The following is a 15,214-nucleotide window of genomic DNA, read 5'->3' on the forward strand; positions in this document are numbered from 1 at the left end:
GGAAGTATTTTTCCCCTGTCCCCCTCAACTAAAGCCTTCCATGAAACAAAATGTAACTCAGCAAAAAAACAAAACCTCATGTTTCTAGCAAGTCTAACAGTCATTCCTGAGCTAAATTTAGGTTGGCTAGTAAGCAGATCTCAGCAGTAAATACTTGCAGATAGAAGAATTTAATGGTACAGTGGTGCCTAGCATCAGATTATATATAAAAGATAATGGATATCTTGTGCAATTCCCTTTTTTCTGTGCATCATTTTTTGCAGTCCAGTGTCTAGCTGGCTTGTGAACACAGTTCTGCGTTTGGATTGGAAAGGAATGAAATGAGCTCTCTGAAATTTCCAGCCATAAATCTTCTGTTTACTAATGGGTCTCTTCTCCACCTCTCCCCCCCCCCCGCCCAAAATTAAAGTGTAGGAGTAGGGCCTCTGAAGAGTTACCCTACCCCCTACTCCCTCCTCTCTCCAGCCTCGTTTACTTTGTCAGCCCCCAAGTTGTGGCGGAGGAGGGGAGAACACAAGATAAGGGGACACTGCATGACTGAGTCGGCCAGTCCTTGACAGGATGAGTTTGATTTGCCAGGAGAGCAGTTGTTCACAAATGTATTTCTCTCGTTTACCCCTGGCAGGCTTTAGCAGAACACGTGGCAAAAAACAAAAAAAATCCTGGAGAAAAAAAAAAAAGATAAATGTAAGATGGGAAGGTTTTTGTTACCTGCCACATGATTTCTTAAGTAGCACCTAAATGTGGGGAGGGCCTTGGCTTTCACATACCAAAAAAACTCAATGACGGTTTGTCTGTTTACAGGGGATTCGGTGCCTGGGTACATACACTTCCACCACCTCCACCTTCTGTTTGTTTGCTCCTCCGCTGGCTCGTGCAGTGGCCAGCAACTGGGCAAGTGTTAATAGGACTCCATCACTTACCAGGGGGGGATAGATCTGCAATAGCTGCCCCGTGTCTGATTAGAAATTCCGGACTGTCTGGGAAATCTCCTCTGGTGAGAGCTGTCTAGGGAGGACAGTGTGTGTCGATCAGAAAACCCAGGGATGGGTGGTTAGGCAGACATATACTTCACACACCTTTAATGATCGCTCGCGTACGTTGCAGAACGGCCAGGTGCTTCCACCAAACCTCTGTGGGTTTCTAACACCTCCTTCCATGCATGGCTGAAAATCAAGCCACACTGTTGGGCTGCTCTCTGCCCGGGTTCGGGGAATGGGAGGATTGTGTCCCAGACAATACCACTGGGGTCATTCACTTACAAGTTTTAGGAAACTTAATTGCCAGCTGATGAGATCACCCTGGATAGACTATTCGCGTGGGCCCTCGGTCTCCCTAGCTGTCCCAGGATAGTTTTTGAACATTGCCACGGCAGCCCTAACAGCTGGGGGTGGGTTCGGTTGTATTTCAAGATAACCCCATTTTTTAAAATGACCTCCTTGGCCTCTGAAACCCGCAGAAGCTAACCTTGCTGGCATTTATTTTGCCCCTTCCCAGCTATATCTTTCTACCCCCTGTCCCCATCCATATCCTCTTTTCCGCCGAGATCTCTACCTTTTGCTGGGAACAGAACGTACCGTCACTGCATCTGCCATCAGCTGCATGTATTTATCTAGCACCGAGTCCCTCTTCTTCTTCTAACCAAGTCTCTGCAATCCCATTTCCAGAAGTGTCGGATGCTGTGCATGCATTTCACGACGCATTTTTAACGTGCTTACTCCACCTTTCCAGAGTGTTTTGAACTGCCAAGCTATATTTAAAGTGTAGAGTCGGTGACTTAATATAGAAAACCCGACACAAATATAGAGGGAGCATAACCTAGGCTATCTTGTCCTGGCTTTGACCGTCACTCAAAAATGGTTATTCCTGAAAAGATGAAGGGATTGCACAAGCCTCGGGCTGTCAAGACCAGTAGGGAGCGGGCTGGAGGAAGAGTGCTGGAGCTGGGCTCCTGTGGAAGCTCCCCTAATGCACCGGTTGATTACACAATTTATAAACAAACTATACAAAATGGAAACAAAAGGCCTAAGAGGCATGACAAATATACACCAAGCGGAGCCTGGCCCGCGGATGGAAGCCGACTTTAAGCAGCAGAATGGCAGCTTTCAGAAAGAGCAATTACCTGAAACTGCAGCATGCAGGGAAGTGCCTTATCTTTCAGCCCCTTTAGAAGGAAAGGAGAGCGGTGCCTGCCCTCTTCAAGGAAACCAAAAACCCAGACGGGGAATTAAAATCTTACAACCCCTCCCCCCACCTTGTAGAAATTAATCCAGCAAAGCAATTGTTCCCTCCCATAACAAATCACCCCAAAAGGTGTGAATAAAGCTGCAAAGTTGATGCTGATTTGAAAAGGGAGCGAGAATGGTAAGGCCCTTCCGGAAATGTATTAATAGGTGTAATTTGGGAGATGGGAGACGTGTCCCTACTGCTGATTGCCCTTCAGATGTCTGTTGTTGGGCAGCTGGCTTGCACAGAAGCACCACGTTCAAACCCCAGCCAAGCTCGCTTCACCCACAGAGCCCCCCAACACACACACACACATATACATATATATATATCTATATCTCCCAGGAGAGGCCACTTCCTAATTTGTAAGAAGAAACCCGCTAACCACCCTGCTGACAACGGGTGAAAAATTTATAGCAAAACTTCAAATGCACTCCAGTGAGGCAGGAGTGGGTGTGCAGGTAGTTAACAAGACACTTTGGAAATCTATCGGCTTTATGTCTTTTTAATAGGAAAATATTCCCGCTATATTAAGATTAATGGCAAAGGGCTCTTTTTTTCTTCATAAATACTGGCTGACTAAACCCAGCGCCTTTCCCCTCGTGGCTACCGCGTTAGGCGAGGATGAACAAGCTGTATGTATTAGAAGGAAAAGCTAGTGATGAGCACAGATGGAAAGGTAGCAAGAGCAGGCTGGAAAAATAAATACAAGTGCATTAAGAAACCCTAAAATAATAATAATTAAAAACTAAACTATTCAAGGTGATGGGAACCTCACAAAACAGCAGGACGAGTTCCCTTTTAGGGAACCTTCCTGACCAGAGTGATCAGTTAGAAAAAGGAAAGGGGGTAACTTGAAAGAGGCTGGTGTCATATTTAAAATTCCCTCTAGACTCTTTATTCTAAATTCAAGGTGCAACAATGCCTCAATTAAGCGATGTTATGCAGCATTCATGTCAGCATAAGGTCCTGTTGATGGGAACCTTTTGGCAGGATTCAAGGAACATTAATGGTCTGCAGAGCATAACAAGCCTGCCTTTAAACGTGTTGGTTTATGGCTTAGATCAACCGTTCCAGGTTTCTTCATCAACATCTAACAATTCTATCAACATGGCCAGTTTGCAAATCTGAGTTTGCTTTTAATATTTGCTTTAAAATACCACACACACCCCCGCCGCCACCACACACACAGGTGTTCCCTCGGGCACCCGTAGAAAAACCTTTACTATTTGTAATATGTATGTTAGTTTAAATCCTATCCTGTCAAACTAATTTTTAATGGCTTTGGTTGGAACACTTAAAATAGATTTTTAACTACATAAAATGTGTTAAACAGTTTTACTTTTAGTGATGCTTAATATACAAAGAACACTGTGTCATAGGTGCTGGAACTAGAGGTGCTGACTTGAAGTAGCAATAACAACCCAAATACACAGTTCCTGCCTTTTATCACTACACACTAAAAAAAAATTGTTCCAGCACCACTGCACTTAGGGTGACCAGACAGCAAATGTGAAAAATCAGGACAGGCGGTGGGGGTAATAAGAGCCTATATAAGAAAAAGACCCAAAAATCAGGACTGTCCCTAAAAAATCGGGACATCTGGTCACCCTAAATGCACTGTGTATGGACACATTCATCCACACCTAGTGTTCTTTATCAATACTAATCATACATGATGGCTGAGCTCTACCATTATCTCAGAGTTCATGCTGGCTAAGATGTGAGAGCTTACCATTTACACGTGTACCATGGGAGGGAACACTTTATGTCATTCTCTCTAGTGATGAGAAAGGTCAGAAGTGAGCTCACCGATCCAGGTGTCTTTTTATAGGTACCTATGTTTATATAGAGAATAAAGGGCACTTTCATGGGCAGATACTGTTGTGTTTTTATTGAAAGTTGCTGGGGCCATAATCCATGGCCACACAATCTCTGCCCAACAGATAAAGTATCAGCCTTCTAATAAGCACACTTTATGTGTATGTCAGAGTTGTCCTTTAAATCTATAATCTCCCAACTACATTTACACTGGATATCAAGTTTAAAAACTGTACCCAGACAATCACTACACTCTCCAGTGATCTCACACACAAAAAAATTATTTAAAAAAGCCCTCCATACAGGGGCGGCTGTAGGCATTTTGCTGCCCCAAGCACGGCAGGCAGGCTGCCCGGTCCCGCGAACTCGGCGGCACCCTCCGCAGGCATGCCGCCGAAGGCAGCCTGCCTGCCGCCCTTGCAGCAACCGGCAGCGCGCCCCCCGCGGCTTGCCGCCCCAAGCACGCGCTTGGCGTGCTGGGGCCTGGAGCCGCCCCTGCCTCCATATCACTTAGGGGTGAAAACTTTTCACAAAGTGATCGCTCCGTATCTGACCAATCAGTCCTCATCCTCAAACGAACCTGGACAACACCTTCAAAAGACAAGCCTGGGAGCTTAAATTCATAATTATGCTAGACAGACTCTAAAACTCATGGATTTAAAGACATTGGATTTATGGCTTATTACAAACAATCTGTAACCCACTCACCCCCTTTTTTTTGGCAGAGGTGTTAACTGGCCGCTTAACCTTGAATGGTCTCTTGCAGTATGTGTTAACTACTCATGATAAACAATCTCTTCCACCTGGTGCTGTGACAGTCTGATCACCTGGAAAGCTTGTCTCTTTCACCAACACAGGCTGGTCCAATAAAAGATTCTACCTCACCCAGCTTGGCCTAGTCATTTAGGTCTCTCTGCCTTTTCTGCTCTGCTCTGTGGGTGTTTGATCGGGCACTTTTGCAGATATGCTGCTGACATTTAGAGTTTCCAATTTGGGTTCAACATTTGAACTTGAGTCTGGCATCATCTTCTGAAACAATACAGTGTTTTGTTACAGCGGAGGATATCAAATTGTTAGGTAAAAAGCAAGTCCTACTCACCTCTCCAGCACCCGAGTTTGTGCGGAGTTGGTATAGGGCTCAGAGATCTGTCAGAGACCAGACAACAATTCGTTGATCAGAGCCAAGCTTTGGAGTAAGTGTGGCAAGTTTATTAGGGGTAAGCATCAATGTTTATACACAGAAGTAAACAAAGTGATTAACAGATCATAATGGTCATGCATAATCAATCAAGATTCTACAGGATAAAACAGGTTAAAATGTAAATTGGAGAAGACAAAGAGGAGGTGGCTACTTATGGCTACTTATTGGGAGGGGAAGAGTCATGAGTAGTTTCAAAGCTTTTGATTAAAAGTTTCAGACAGAGACATGTAGTCTGAGTTAAGTTTCAGTTCATAAAGAGTTCAGACTCAACATTCCTCCATTTGTAGCTATTGGGATAGCTATTTACCAACAGCTACACCCCATTTTAAGGAGCCAAGGGATTTCAGCCTGGGCCAACTCGAAGAGAGTAAGGCCTTTGGCTGAAGTAGGAAAAGAATAAACTGACCCACATGAGTTTATGAGGAGGGAACACACTGAATACAGCAACACAGTATTATAAGGATTACTATTTTAACCCACCCAAATCCAGGCAACCAATTCCATCACCAATCATAAGGTGGCTGGCCAGAGGAGTAGTTCTTAGCCATTTCCCTTAGATGTTTAAAGTGTCAGGGTAGGTGTCGTTTACAAAAACACAGCATTCTTCATTTATGAACATTATGTCTAAAGTCATTCGGTTTTGCAAAGCTAACTGGCGCAGCTGGGACATTTTCCCAAATCCAGGTGCTCCTCCAGGAACACTGCAGTCTGGGTTGTTAAAAGAACCTGGTGGGGTCCAGTAAACCTCGGCTGGAGGCGTCCCCCCACGAACGAACTTTGGCCCAGACGGTCCCCCCTGCAGGTGGATCTGTTCTTCTAGTGGCACGGTCTGGGAAAACGCGAGCCTGTAGGGAGAGAAACTCTCCCAATAGTGAAACATCAGCAGGATGTCCATAGAGCAGTTCAAAGGGGATAATCCCAATACAGGTGAAACAGGACCAAGGGAAGTACCTGAGGCCACTTTAACCCTGTTTCCTGACAGTATTTAGCCAATGTCCTATTCATACGCTCAACTTTCCCGCTAGACTGGGGTGGTAGGGTGTATGAAGGGAGTGTGAAATGCCCAGTCCTTGTTCTAAATGGCTAAGGACATTACCAGTAAAGTGATCTGAATCAAGTATGAGAGGGATGCCAAAGCGGGTACAATGTCTCTAAGGAGGATCTTCGCCACTGTGGCAGCAGTACAATTAGCAGTAGGAAAAGCTTCAACCCATGAAGTCAGAGGGCAAACCAAAACAAGGAGGTGAAAGCCTTTGGCATATCTGCAAAGTCAATTTGAAGATGTTGAAATGGGGCAGCAGGCGGAGGTCTTCCACCCTTAATTTTGTTAAGAGGCGGAGCAGGTCCATTTCGCTGACATGTGCTGCATGCTTTCACTATTGACAGGCAGTAGGGTTGAATGCCTGGAGCATACCCCCCTTATCATGGTGCCAGCGAACTGCCACGGGTATGTGGTGACCAGAGTGGCTCGAGGCTCTCCCATGACTGTAGTTCAGCAGCAAGCATACTTGCTATCAGTAAAAATGGTAACGGTCTTACCAGCGGCCAACTGGCAGGCTCGGGCCAGGGCATAGAGTTCCCAGTTGCCTGGCAGTCTCTTGAATGTCCCATTCAGAGGTGACTGCATAAGCCATCAACATAGAAGGAGCTTCCGTCCGAGAAGAGGATGCAATCAGGGTTGTCCAGTGGCACGTCAAACAGGTTGTTCCTTATCTGTAAGATGCTATGAACTACTTCCACACAGTCGTGCTGATCCTGGAGGACTGGCAGGTCAGGAAGCAAGGTAGCTGGATTAACACCTTTCAAAAATTAGGTTAGTGTCTTCTAGGAGTTCGGCCTCTAGCTGCTGCTGAAGGGCTGACAAGGCATGAGAGGTCCAGACCGTGGTAAAATGACCCAGGGTCAGGCTCTTTGCCTTTGTGATCAGCAGGGCAGCTGCTGCCAGAGTCCGGGTGCAGGATGGGGTTCCCTGAGCGACAGGGTCGATCTGCTGGGAGTAAAAAGCAAGCGGGAAATGGTGGGGCCCGCTCAGCTGGGTAAGGACGCCACTAGCAATTCCGCCCCTCTCGTGGACAAAAAGGTGAAAGGGTTTGCTGTAATTGGGGGGGCGGAGAGACATGGAGGAGGCCACACTGTCCTTGAGTAACTGAAAGGCTTGGATTGTGTCTGGGGACCACTGCAAAGGGTCAGGAGCAAGGTTAGCAGTGAGTCGGTGGAGCGGTTTGCTTAACTGTTGTTTCTTGGTGTTTGGCAGAGGGCAGTTTTGGATAGTCTTTATGCGGACTGGGTCCATTTGTCTCCCCTCTGGGGTTAACAGGAAGCCCAGATATCGAACCTTCTGTGAGACCCACTGAATCTTGTTAGGGTCTACCTTGTGGCCTCTGGTGTGTAGGTATAATAAAAGTGCCTTACCATCGTTATCTAGTAGGATGTCATCTGACTAACGTGGATCCCTGCGGACTGGTGAAGCCTTCCAAGTTGTGGCGGAGGCATTGGCTGAAAATCGTGGGGCTGTCTCTGTAGCCTTGAGGAAGTCGTTGCCAGACATAACTTTGTCCCTCCCAGGTGAAACCAAAGAGATATTGAGAGTCTGGGTGTACAGGAATGCTGAAAAAGGCTGATTTTAAGTCAATAACAGTGAACCATTCAGCATCCCAGGGATTTGGCTGATGATAGTAGCTGGATCAGGAACTACTGCATGAAGAGGGACCACATACTGATTAATAAGATCCTGTACAAAGCGAATAGGGTCTCCGTCCTTTTTAGGAGGCTTTTTGACAGGCAGTATAGCTTTGTGCAATGAATCCCTCGACAATGGGGTGGATGCCTTCCCGGCTTCCAGCGACAGGGGTATTGGGGACTGACGGGGGCTAAGGAGGGCTTCACTTGAATCCTTACTGGCTCTGCTGAAAGGAGCAGGCCAACATCAGTGTCAGAAATTCCCAGAGGGTTGAAGGCAAGTCAGTGAGGTCAGGGGAGAGAGAGGGGGTTTCCCAATTACCTGAGTTACTAACACTGTCATCAATAATCCTACCTTCAGGAGTGCAGGTTAAAGTAGCCTCAAGCTTACAGAGTAAATCCTGCCCATCAAAGGGATCGGACAAGCTGGGGAAAAAGAAAAACATTTATCAGCATAAATAACATTTAGAGGCAAAGTGAATCCCAGAGACTGTGGGTTGCCTTCCACCCCAGTTGCAGTTTTAACCTCAGAGGATAGCCAGGGCATGATTTAAAAGAGAGAAAGTAGCTCCAGTATCAATGAGGAAACAGACAGGCAGTCCCTGGACTGAAAGGGTTAGATGAGGCTCTTTGCTGGGAGGGGAGAAAGTGAGGAAAGAGTCGGCTAAAGACATTAAGGAAATAAGACCATCACATTGTTTGCATTGAGAAGGCTGAGTTCGCTGCAGCTGCTGCTGTTGCCCGTAGTTGATCCAGGCCTCAGGAACGGGCTGGGCTGGTGGTGCAGGAGTGTATTCGTAGGCATTCACGTTTAAAGTGACCGGGTTGTCCGCACTGAAAACAATTTCCTGGTGGCTGGGGTTGCCAGGACCCTCTCCCGAGCACCCTGAAATCCCCTGCCACGGCCACGGCTTCTGCCTCAAATACCACAAAAAGCTAAAGCCATCAACTTATATTCTTCCTTTTTCTCTTTCTTTTACTACTTTCCCTTTCTTTCTCCCATGCAAAATCAGCTCAACACTGAAGTGACTGACTCACCTAAATAATCCCTTACAGGGGTACTGACTGATTCACAAAAACGAAATAAGAGTAGTATGCATCCTGCTGCAGCTGCTTGATCTTTTGCCTAGTAATTACTTCTTCCGAGGTGTGCCCTCCATTTCCTCCTTATCCCTCTGCAGAGATTCCAATCTGGAGTCCTGCAGATTCCCTCTGCACTCTGGAGAGAGTCGAGGAATAGGGGCAGGTGCAGTGGGACCAACTGTGGTTTACACCCTTCATCGAAATAACATGGAGGTTCACTGAAGAATACCTGACTGCCATAATTTTTAAAGATTTCCACAGCTCTGCTGCTGTGTCCCAACAAAACCAGTAACATAACTGTCCCGGATGGTCTTTTCGATCTGGCTCCTTACTCCTCTTAAGGCAGCCTGTTATACCCAGTCCAATTCCTTACACACAGTGTGTACAACTTCCTCCTAGACATTCCTGTCTGTACTGGGAGTTTCCTTCATTCCATAACTTATTTACAATCCCCAGCGGACTCTCAAGAGGCACGCTGACCCATGGTGTCTGACAGGAGCCCTCCAACTGGCGTTTATCCTGCTCAATATTGAATTGGCTGGGAGAAATCTAGTGGTCTGACCACTGGACAGAGGCAAGAAGGAATCCCAAATTGTTAGGTAAAAAGCAAGTCCTACTCACCTCTCCAGCACCCGAGTTTGTGCGGAGTTGGTATAGGGCTCAGAGATCTGTCAGAGACCAGACAACAATTCGTTGATCAACGGGCTCACACCATCCTTAGCTTAAGAGCCAAGCTTTGGAGTAAGTGTGGCAAGTTTATTAGGGGTAAGCATCAATGTTTATACACAGAAGTAAACAAAGTGATTAACAGATCATAATGGTCATGCATAATCAATCAAGATTCTACAGGATAAAACAGGTTAAAATGTAAATTGGAGAAGACAAAGAGGAGGTGGCTACTTATGGCTACTTATTGGGAGGGGAAGAGTCATGAGTAGTTCGCAGGTCAAAGCTTTTGATTAAAAGTTTCAGACAGAGACATGTAGTCTGAGTTAAGTTTCAGTTCATAAAGAGTTCAGACTCAACAACAGTGTAAAATACAAGGGGTAAAAAGCCTGTAATGGAGAAGCGTCTTTTCCTACACAGTACACATAGGAGGCAGACAGTATATCTTATATTTGTTATTTTCCAAACAAAAATAAAATGTTCACCTAATGGCAGAAAAAAAATATAGACTATTAGCCAACTGTGAATTCCAAGACTAAAATTACTGCTTGGAGTCTTAGGCTATTGACACAGCTCATCTATTTTTAAAACCAGTCTAATACAAGGAGAATGCAATTACGCCTGTCACTGGGAAACACTTTCTTTTAGCAGAGAAATGTAAAACATTTAGAATCCAAATTTTCAGTCTCCATAGAACTCAGGGTTATGATAGGGCTCAATATGATAGTTTAACACAATTGTATGTCCAGGCAAATGGGAATTCTCACTCCTGAATGGCAAGATTTTTATGTCATCACAGTGAATTAGATATTTTTTTCTTGAACTGCCTGTCAGTTAAGCCAAGAGTATGTATGTTCCTGGGGGAGGAGGGGATAGTGTTACATAAAGATTTTATATAAAATATATCTAGTTTGCTTTAAACTCCTTTTCCCCCCATCCCCAACCCCACAACAGCTGCAGGTATTTTAATATGCATACAAAACTGATTTTAAAATGGAAAAAAAAATATTCACAACTGCTCTTGCCATTTGGATAGTGGGGAACCTTAGCAGGGCATGTTAAAGGAGACATTAAGAGCGGTGCTTGGGAGATCATACAGCATTTAATCAGCAAGGAACACAGAGAAAGAAGTTTAGAAGTTAGCTGCACTGAGTTTTGTGTCTTTGCTTAGCCTTCTTAAAATTCACTTCTCCTATCTGGTGCTATTTAAACAAACCAAACACTCTATGAACTGGAAAATCCAGATTTGCAACAGCACCCTGAGAAAGCAGCCTTCCTAAAAAAATATATATATATATATACACACACACAGTTTCTGCCCAAGGTTAAATTCCAGCATGCACATTTTTACAGCAAATCAAAGATAGTATGTCTCAAAATAAAGAGCTTCGTGGAAGGCTCGTGGAAGTGAATAAATGCCTGTTTACCTGAAAATGTACTCTCTGAAGCCTGATCAGTAACTTTGGGGCACTTGAATTTTGGTCCCTTAAAAACACCCACCCCCACACCCCTTCCCTCCCTCCATTTGGCCAAGGCTGCCATGTAAACCCAAAGCCTAGAGCAAAAGCCCGAAAGAAAGAGTTAAACCAGAACGGTCCATGGAACAGTTCACATATGGTCATAAATAAAACATATTGGAAGTGCCCGGAGGAGTGGGTGAATTCAAGTCACCAGTTTCAACATCCTTTGGGTGCACACACTACATGTTTTGCTTCTGTGCCGGAGAGAAACTCCGAGAAGGTTCAGAGCCAGCTCTAGGTACCTACAGACGGCAGCCCTGTATCCAGACTGGACTTCAGAACAGCCTAATGGCTACCTTCTTGGCAGAGGAAAGCCAATTAGATAATATCCATATGAATAAGCAAGTCGCTGACCCTGAGACTCCTTGGATAAGGGCTGACTAACAAACTGGTGACTGGAGTTCAGTGTGATAGGGAGCAAGCTTGGCCTAGTGGTTCCAGCAGGAAACTCCTGCGTTCTGGCCCCCAGCACTGCCACTGAGTTGCTGTGTGACCTGGTGTAACTTACCCTCCCTGGGGACAAACAGGCAAACATTGCCTTCAATGCTACTACTCTGGGGAATAACCTTTGCGCTCTGTAGTGTTTGAAAGAGCAAGCCCATTGTGCCTCAGTTTCCCCATCTTAAAATAGGAATAATACTGCCTACCTTCCCAGGAGCATTGTGATTATTGATTTAATACTTGTAAATGTACTTTGAATCTCTAGATAAAAGGCACTATATAAGCACAGCGTATTAATAATATAAAATAGCTTAAGCTTTTAACAGCTGCTAATGGCCATTAAAACAAAGCATCTATAGCTTTATTTTTAATAGAATCGGAATTTCCATTCTACTCTGTGTATTTCAAAGCCTGCACACACAATATAAATTTACTAGCTCTGGGCCTGTCATGACAAGATGTAATCAATAAATCATGCACCAGTGGAGGCTATTCTGTATGTCAAGGCGGATTTCTACATGTGGGTGTCCAGGCTATGTAGGTGTCTTTCCAGCTCCCTACACAGCTTTAAGAGTCGTTATGCTGGGCTTGTAGAAATTCCAAGAAAATCAAATTCTGCATCTGCCAAAGGAAAGGAACAAGGGGCTCAGTAGAAAACTCTTGCCTGCAAGGAAACTTTGTCCTAATGGGGGAAAGCAAGTATGCTATCCTGGCTTGAAAACCGCTTGTTAAATGCTGATCGTGCCAACTAACCAGTCTGAAAAATCAAAGCCACTAACAGATTACCATGAATGTTTGTCTGGAGCATGGCACATCCTGATAGGTTCAGTAATGAATGGACGAGTTTTATTACAAGAACAATCCTAATCAAAGCAGATGCTCTTCTGCTTCTTTCTAGCTCTAGCTCCAGAAGTAATTTCTATAACCAGTCACCTTAGTTGAGATTTCAGTAGTTTCCCCACTAAATCCCTTAAACAGCTCATCTCTACACTTCATATTTTAAAGGACAGGGAAGCAAGCAGCAGAACTCCTATTCTGGCTCTAGGTGGTCTGCTGCAGAGGGATGCTTTCCTGTTTCTCTATTTATAGTTCCCTTTTGCATATATTGTTCCAAAATTTATTTGCCTTCCTTTAACTCTTTGCCAAATGTTCACAAACAACTGCCACCATTAAGGGGCCTTCTCCTCCCACTCACTATGTACGGTAGAAGGCAGTTGAAACTGCATGATAAGATCATGCTGAAGGGTTGGAGGTGATGTGCAGGATGGAAAAGGCCAGTAAGCCGATAGCACCCCCTACTGAATAGCCACCAACAGCCCCTTCAGCCTAACTCCAGGTTTTTGAATACAGAGTGTTAAGGGATAACCTGGCTGGAGGGATGCTCCAGCTACTCCACACAACCCATACCCCCAGACCCTTGTCACCCTTGGTGTGGTAAATTGCAATGTTGATTACTGCAGATGGGGCCCAGCCAGTGGCCACATGGCATTTCTGGGGTATCTTTACAGTCACCAAGAGTGTAGTGATAACCAGATGTAGAGTGCAGCCTTGATTATTCAGCCATCCTGGGGAAATCTCCGAATAACTTTAACTAATCAAGATTTTAGATAACAGAGAGACCTGGCACTTCACAGATGTCAGGGGACGGGTCTCTGTTGTGGAGAAGAGGGATTTGGGGTGAAAAGGCGCTCAAATCATCCCGCCTGAACAAAAGATACATTATTTCAAAGAAGATACCTCAAAACAGACCACCAAGCGGGCCTTGTGATTATTGGTGACACATCGCAGGCATATTGCCATCAGAAAGAGGGTACCACAATAGTAAAAATAGCTATTAGAAAAGTTTCAGATAAATATCTCCCAGCCACTATATTGCAAAACAAATCTTCAGCGAGGCATGTGGTAGTTCCTGGTGGGGGAGCTCCCCTTGTGTTGGATAATTGCTTATCTGTTGGGGAGGGGTGCTCACATGCATCCAGTTTCCAACATGTGCAAGAGAGACCAACCTGAAATTTCAGCTAACCCCCTCCCCACTGATGGATCTGTGCCTTGAAAAATGTGTGCACGCTGCAGCTGCTTATTGCAAGAAAGACCCTCTTCTCACCTAGTAACACGTCATGTCCTCCCTGCTCAAAGCTGCTTTTGACTAATGCTTCCTCCTCTCTGTGAATCAGGACTACACTGGGAGCCTTGGCCCAATGAATTCTACTACTGAAATTGTCACCACGGCTGTATAAACAAACAAGGCGCCCTGTCTACGCCCTTCAGTCTGTATTGTTCCAGCACCGGTTCCCCATGACAATGCTTTATTTATTTTCCCTCTCTTTTCATACAGTATCCAGCTCATTTGTTAGCCCTGGCTAACGGTCTTTTTTCACTTAAGTTAAACTAGTTGCTTTGCCAGTCCAGCCGTCAGTGGGCGAAGAAGGCAGCCGTGCTTGCAATACAATAAGAATAGTAACTAATAAGTGGCACTGCTGCTTAGGAGAACATGCAGACACCTGCCCCAGTTCATGGCTCAGTGCATCTCTTACTGACAATTCATCTGTAGGTCTACGAATCTGGATGTAAGGAGGTGACCCTACTCAAAGGCTTTCTTGAAATGCAGGAGAAACTCTCTGGAAAAATAGACTATCAGGCATAATCTCCATTTCCATGGGAGCCTCCATCTCCTCTGATCCTTCAAGGACATAAAGGTAGTTCTTTCTGCAACAGCTTGTGTTGGCTTGCAAAGGGTTCTTGCATTAAATGATGGGGGGGGGGGACACAAACTATTTCATTGTCTTCTTGAGGGATTTCGGAGTTTGCAGGAAGATGCTCTGTTTCACCCCTTCCTCCCCCCCGCCCCTTCTAGCTTTTTATTATTCTCCTGCATTTGCTTTTATGCAGGAACCAGGAAAAAAAAAAGGCATCATTTCCCATGGCTAATTCTTTGAAATAATTCTCTCTTCTTTTTCATCTCTCCAATCCTCTTCTGCATGTGTCCAGTCTCTAAACACAAACTCAGAGCGAGAAAATCCTATGGCTAGAGATCAGTGTCGAATGCCTACCTTCCCTGCCCTTCCCCCCACCTTCCTTTTATCTCAGGCATATACATTTTCTGCGCAGAACAAAGTTAAAGCCAGAGTCCCCATCCAATTTCCTGCAACGTTTGTTTCGCTCTTGATTTTTTAAAATCACGTCCTCATGATAAATAGAACAACAATCACCTAGGAGTCTAATTCAAGCAAAGGGGCACTGTGGCCACCAGCTGCACAGATAACTATTAAATCCTGGATACCTGCACAGATTTTTTTTCTTTTTTAATATTTCCTGTTTTAAGAATTGGGAAGGATTATCTAAAACCTCATGTTTCAAGGCTTAAACCAGTCTCTAGCTCTTATGAGTTAGGGGGCGGTTTCCACAGGGGAAAGATTATCCCACACCTGCCCATGATGGGGTTTCTTGCACCTCCCTCTGAAGCATCTGCTGCTAGCCACTTTACTATTTGCAGGACTGGGACAGGCGGGTCTAGGTAGGGTTGCCAATTTTGGTTGGATGTATTCCTGGAATCGCATGACATAATCTTGCATCGCAT

At 45.0% G+C, this 15,214-nt stretch overlaps 1 protein-coding gene across 1 annotated transcript in view; it reads right to left on the reverse strand.

The window, feature by feature from the left end:
- Positions 1-151: 151 nt before the first annotated feature.
- Positions 152-15,214, reverse strand: part of FBXL18 (F-box and leucine rich repeat protein 18) — a 141,430-nt gene continuing 126,367 nt past the window's right edge. Inside the window, exon 6 of the mRNA XM_039491607.1 lies at positions 152-662. Within this exon, the coding sequence (XP_039347541.1) occupies positions 629-662 (34 nt within the window). The 3' untranslated portion in view covers positions 152-628. The remainder of the gene's footprint in view (positions 663-15,214) is intronic.

Source organism: Mauremys reevesii, linkage group 10, assembly GCF_016161935.1.
Source record: "Mauremys reevesii isolate NIE-2019 linkage group 10, ASM1616193v1, whole genome shotgun sequence".
NCBI lineage: Eukaryota > Metazoa > Chordata > Testudines > Geoemydidae > Mauremys > Mauremys reevesii.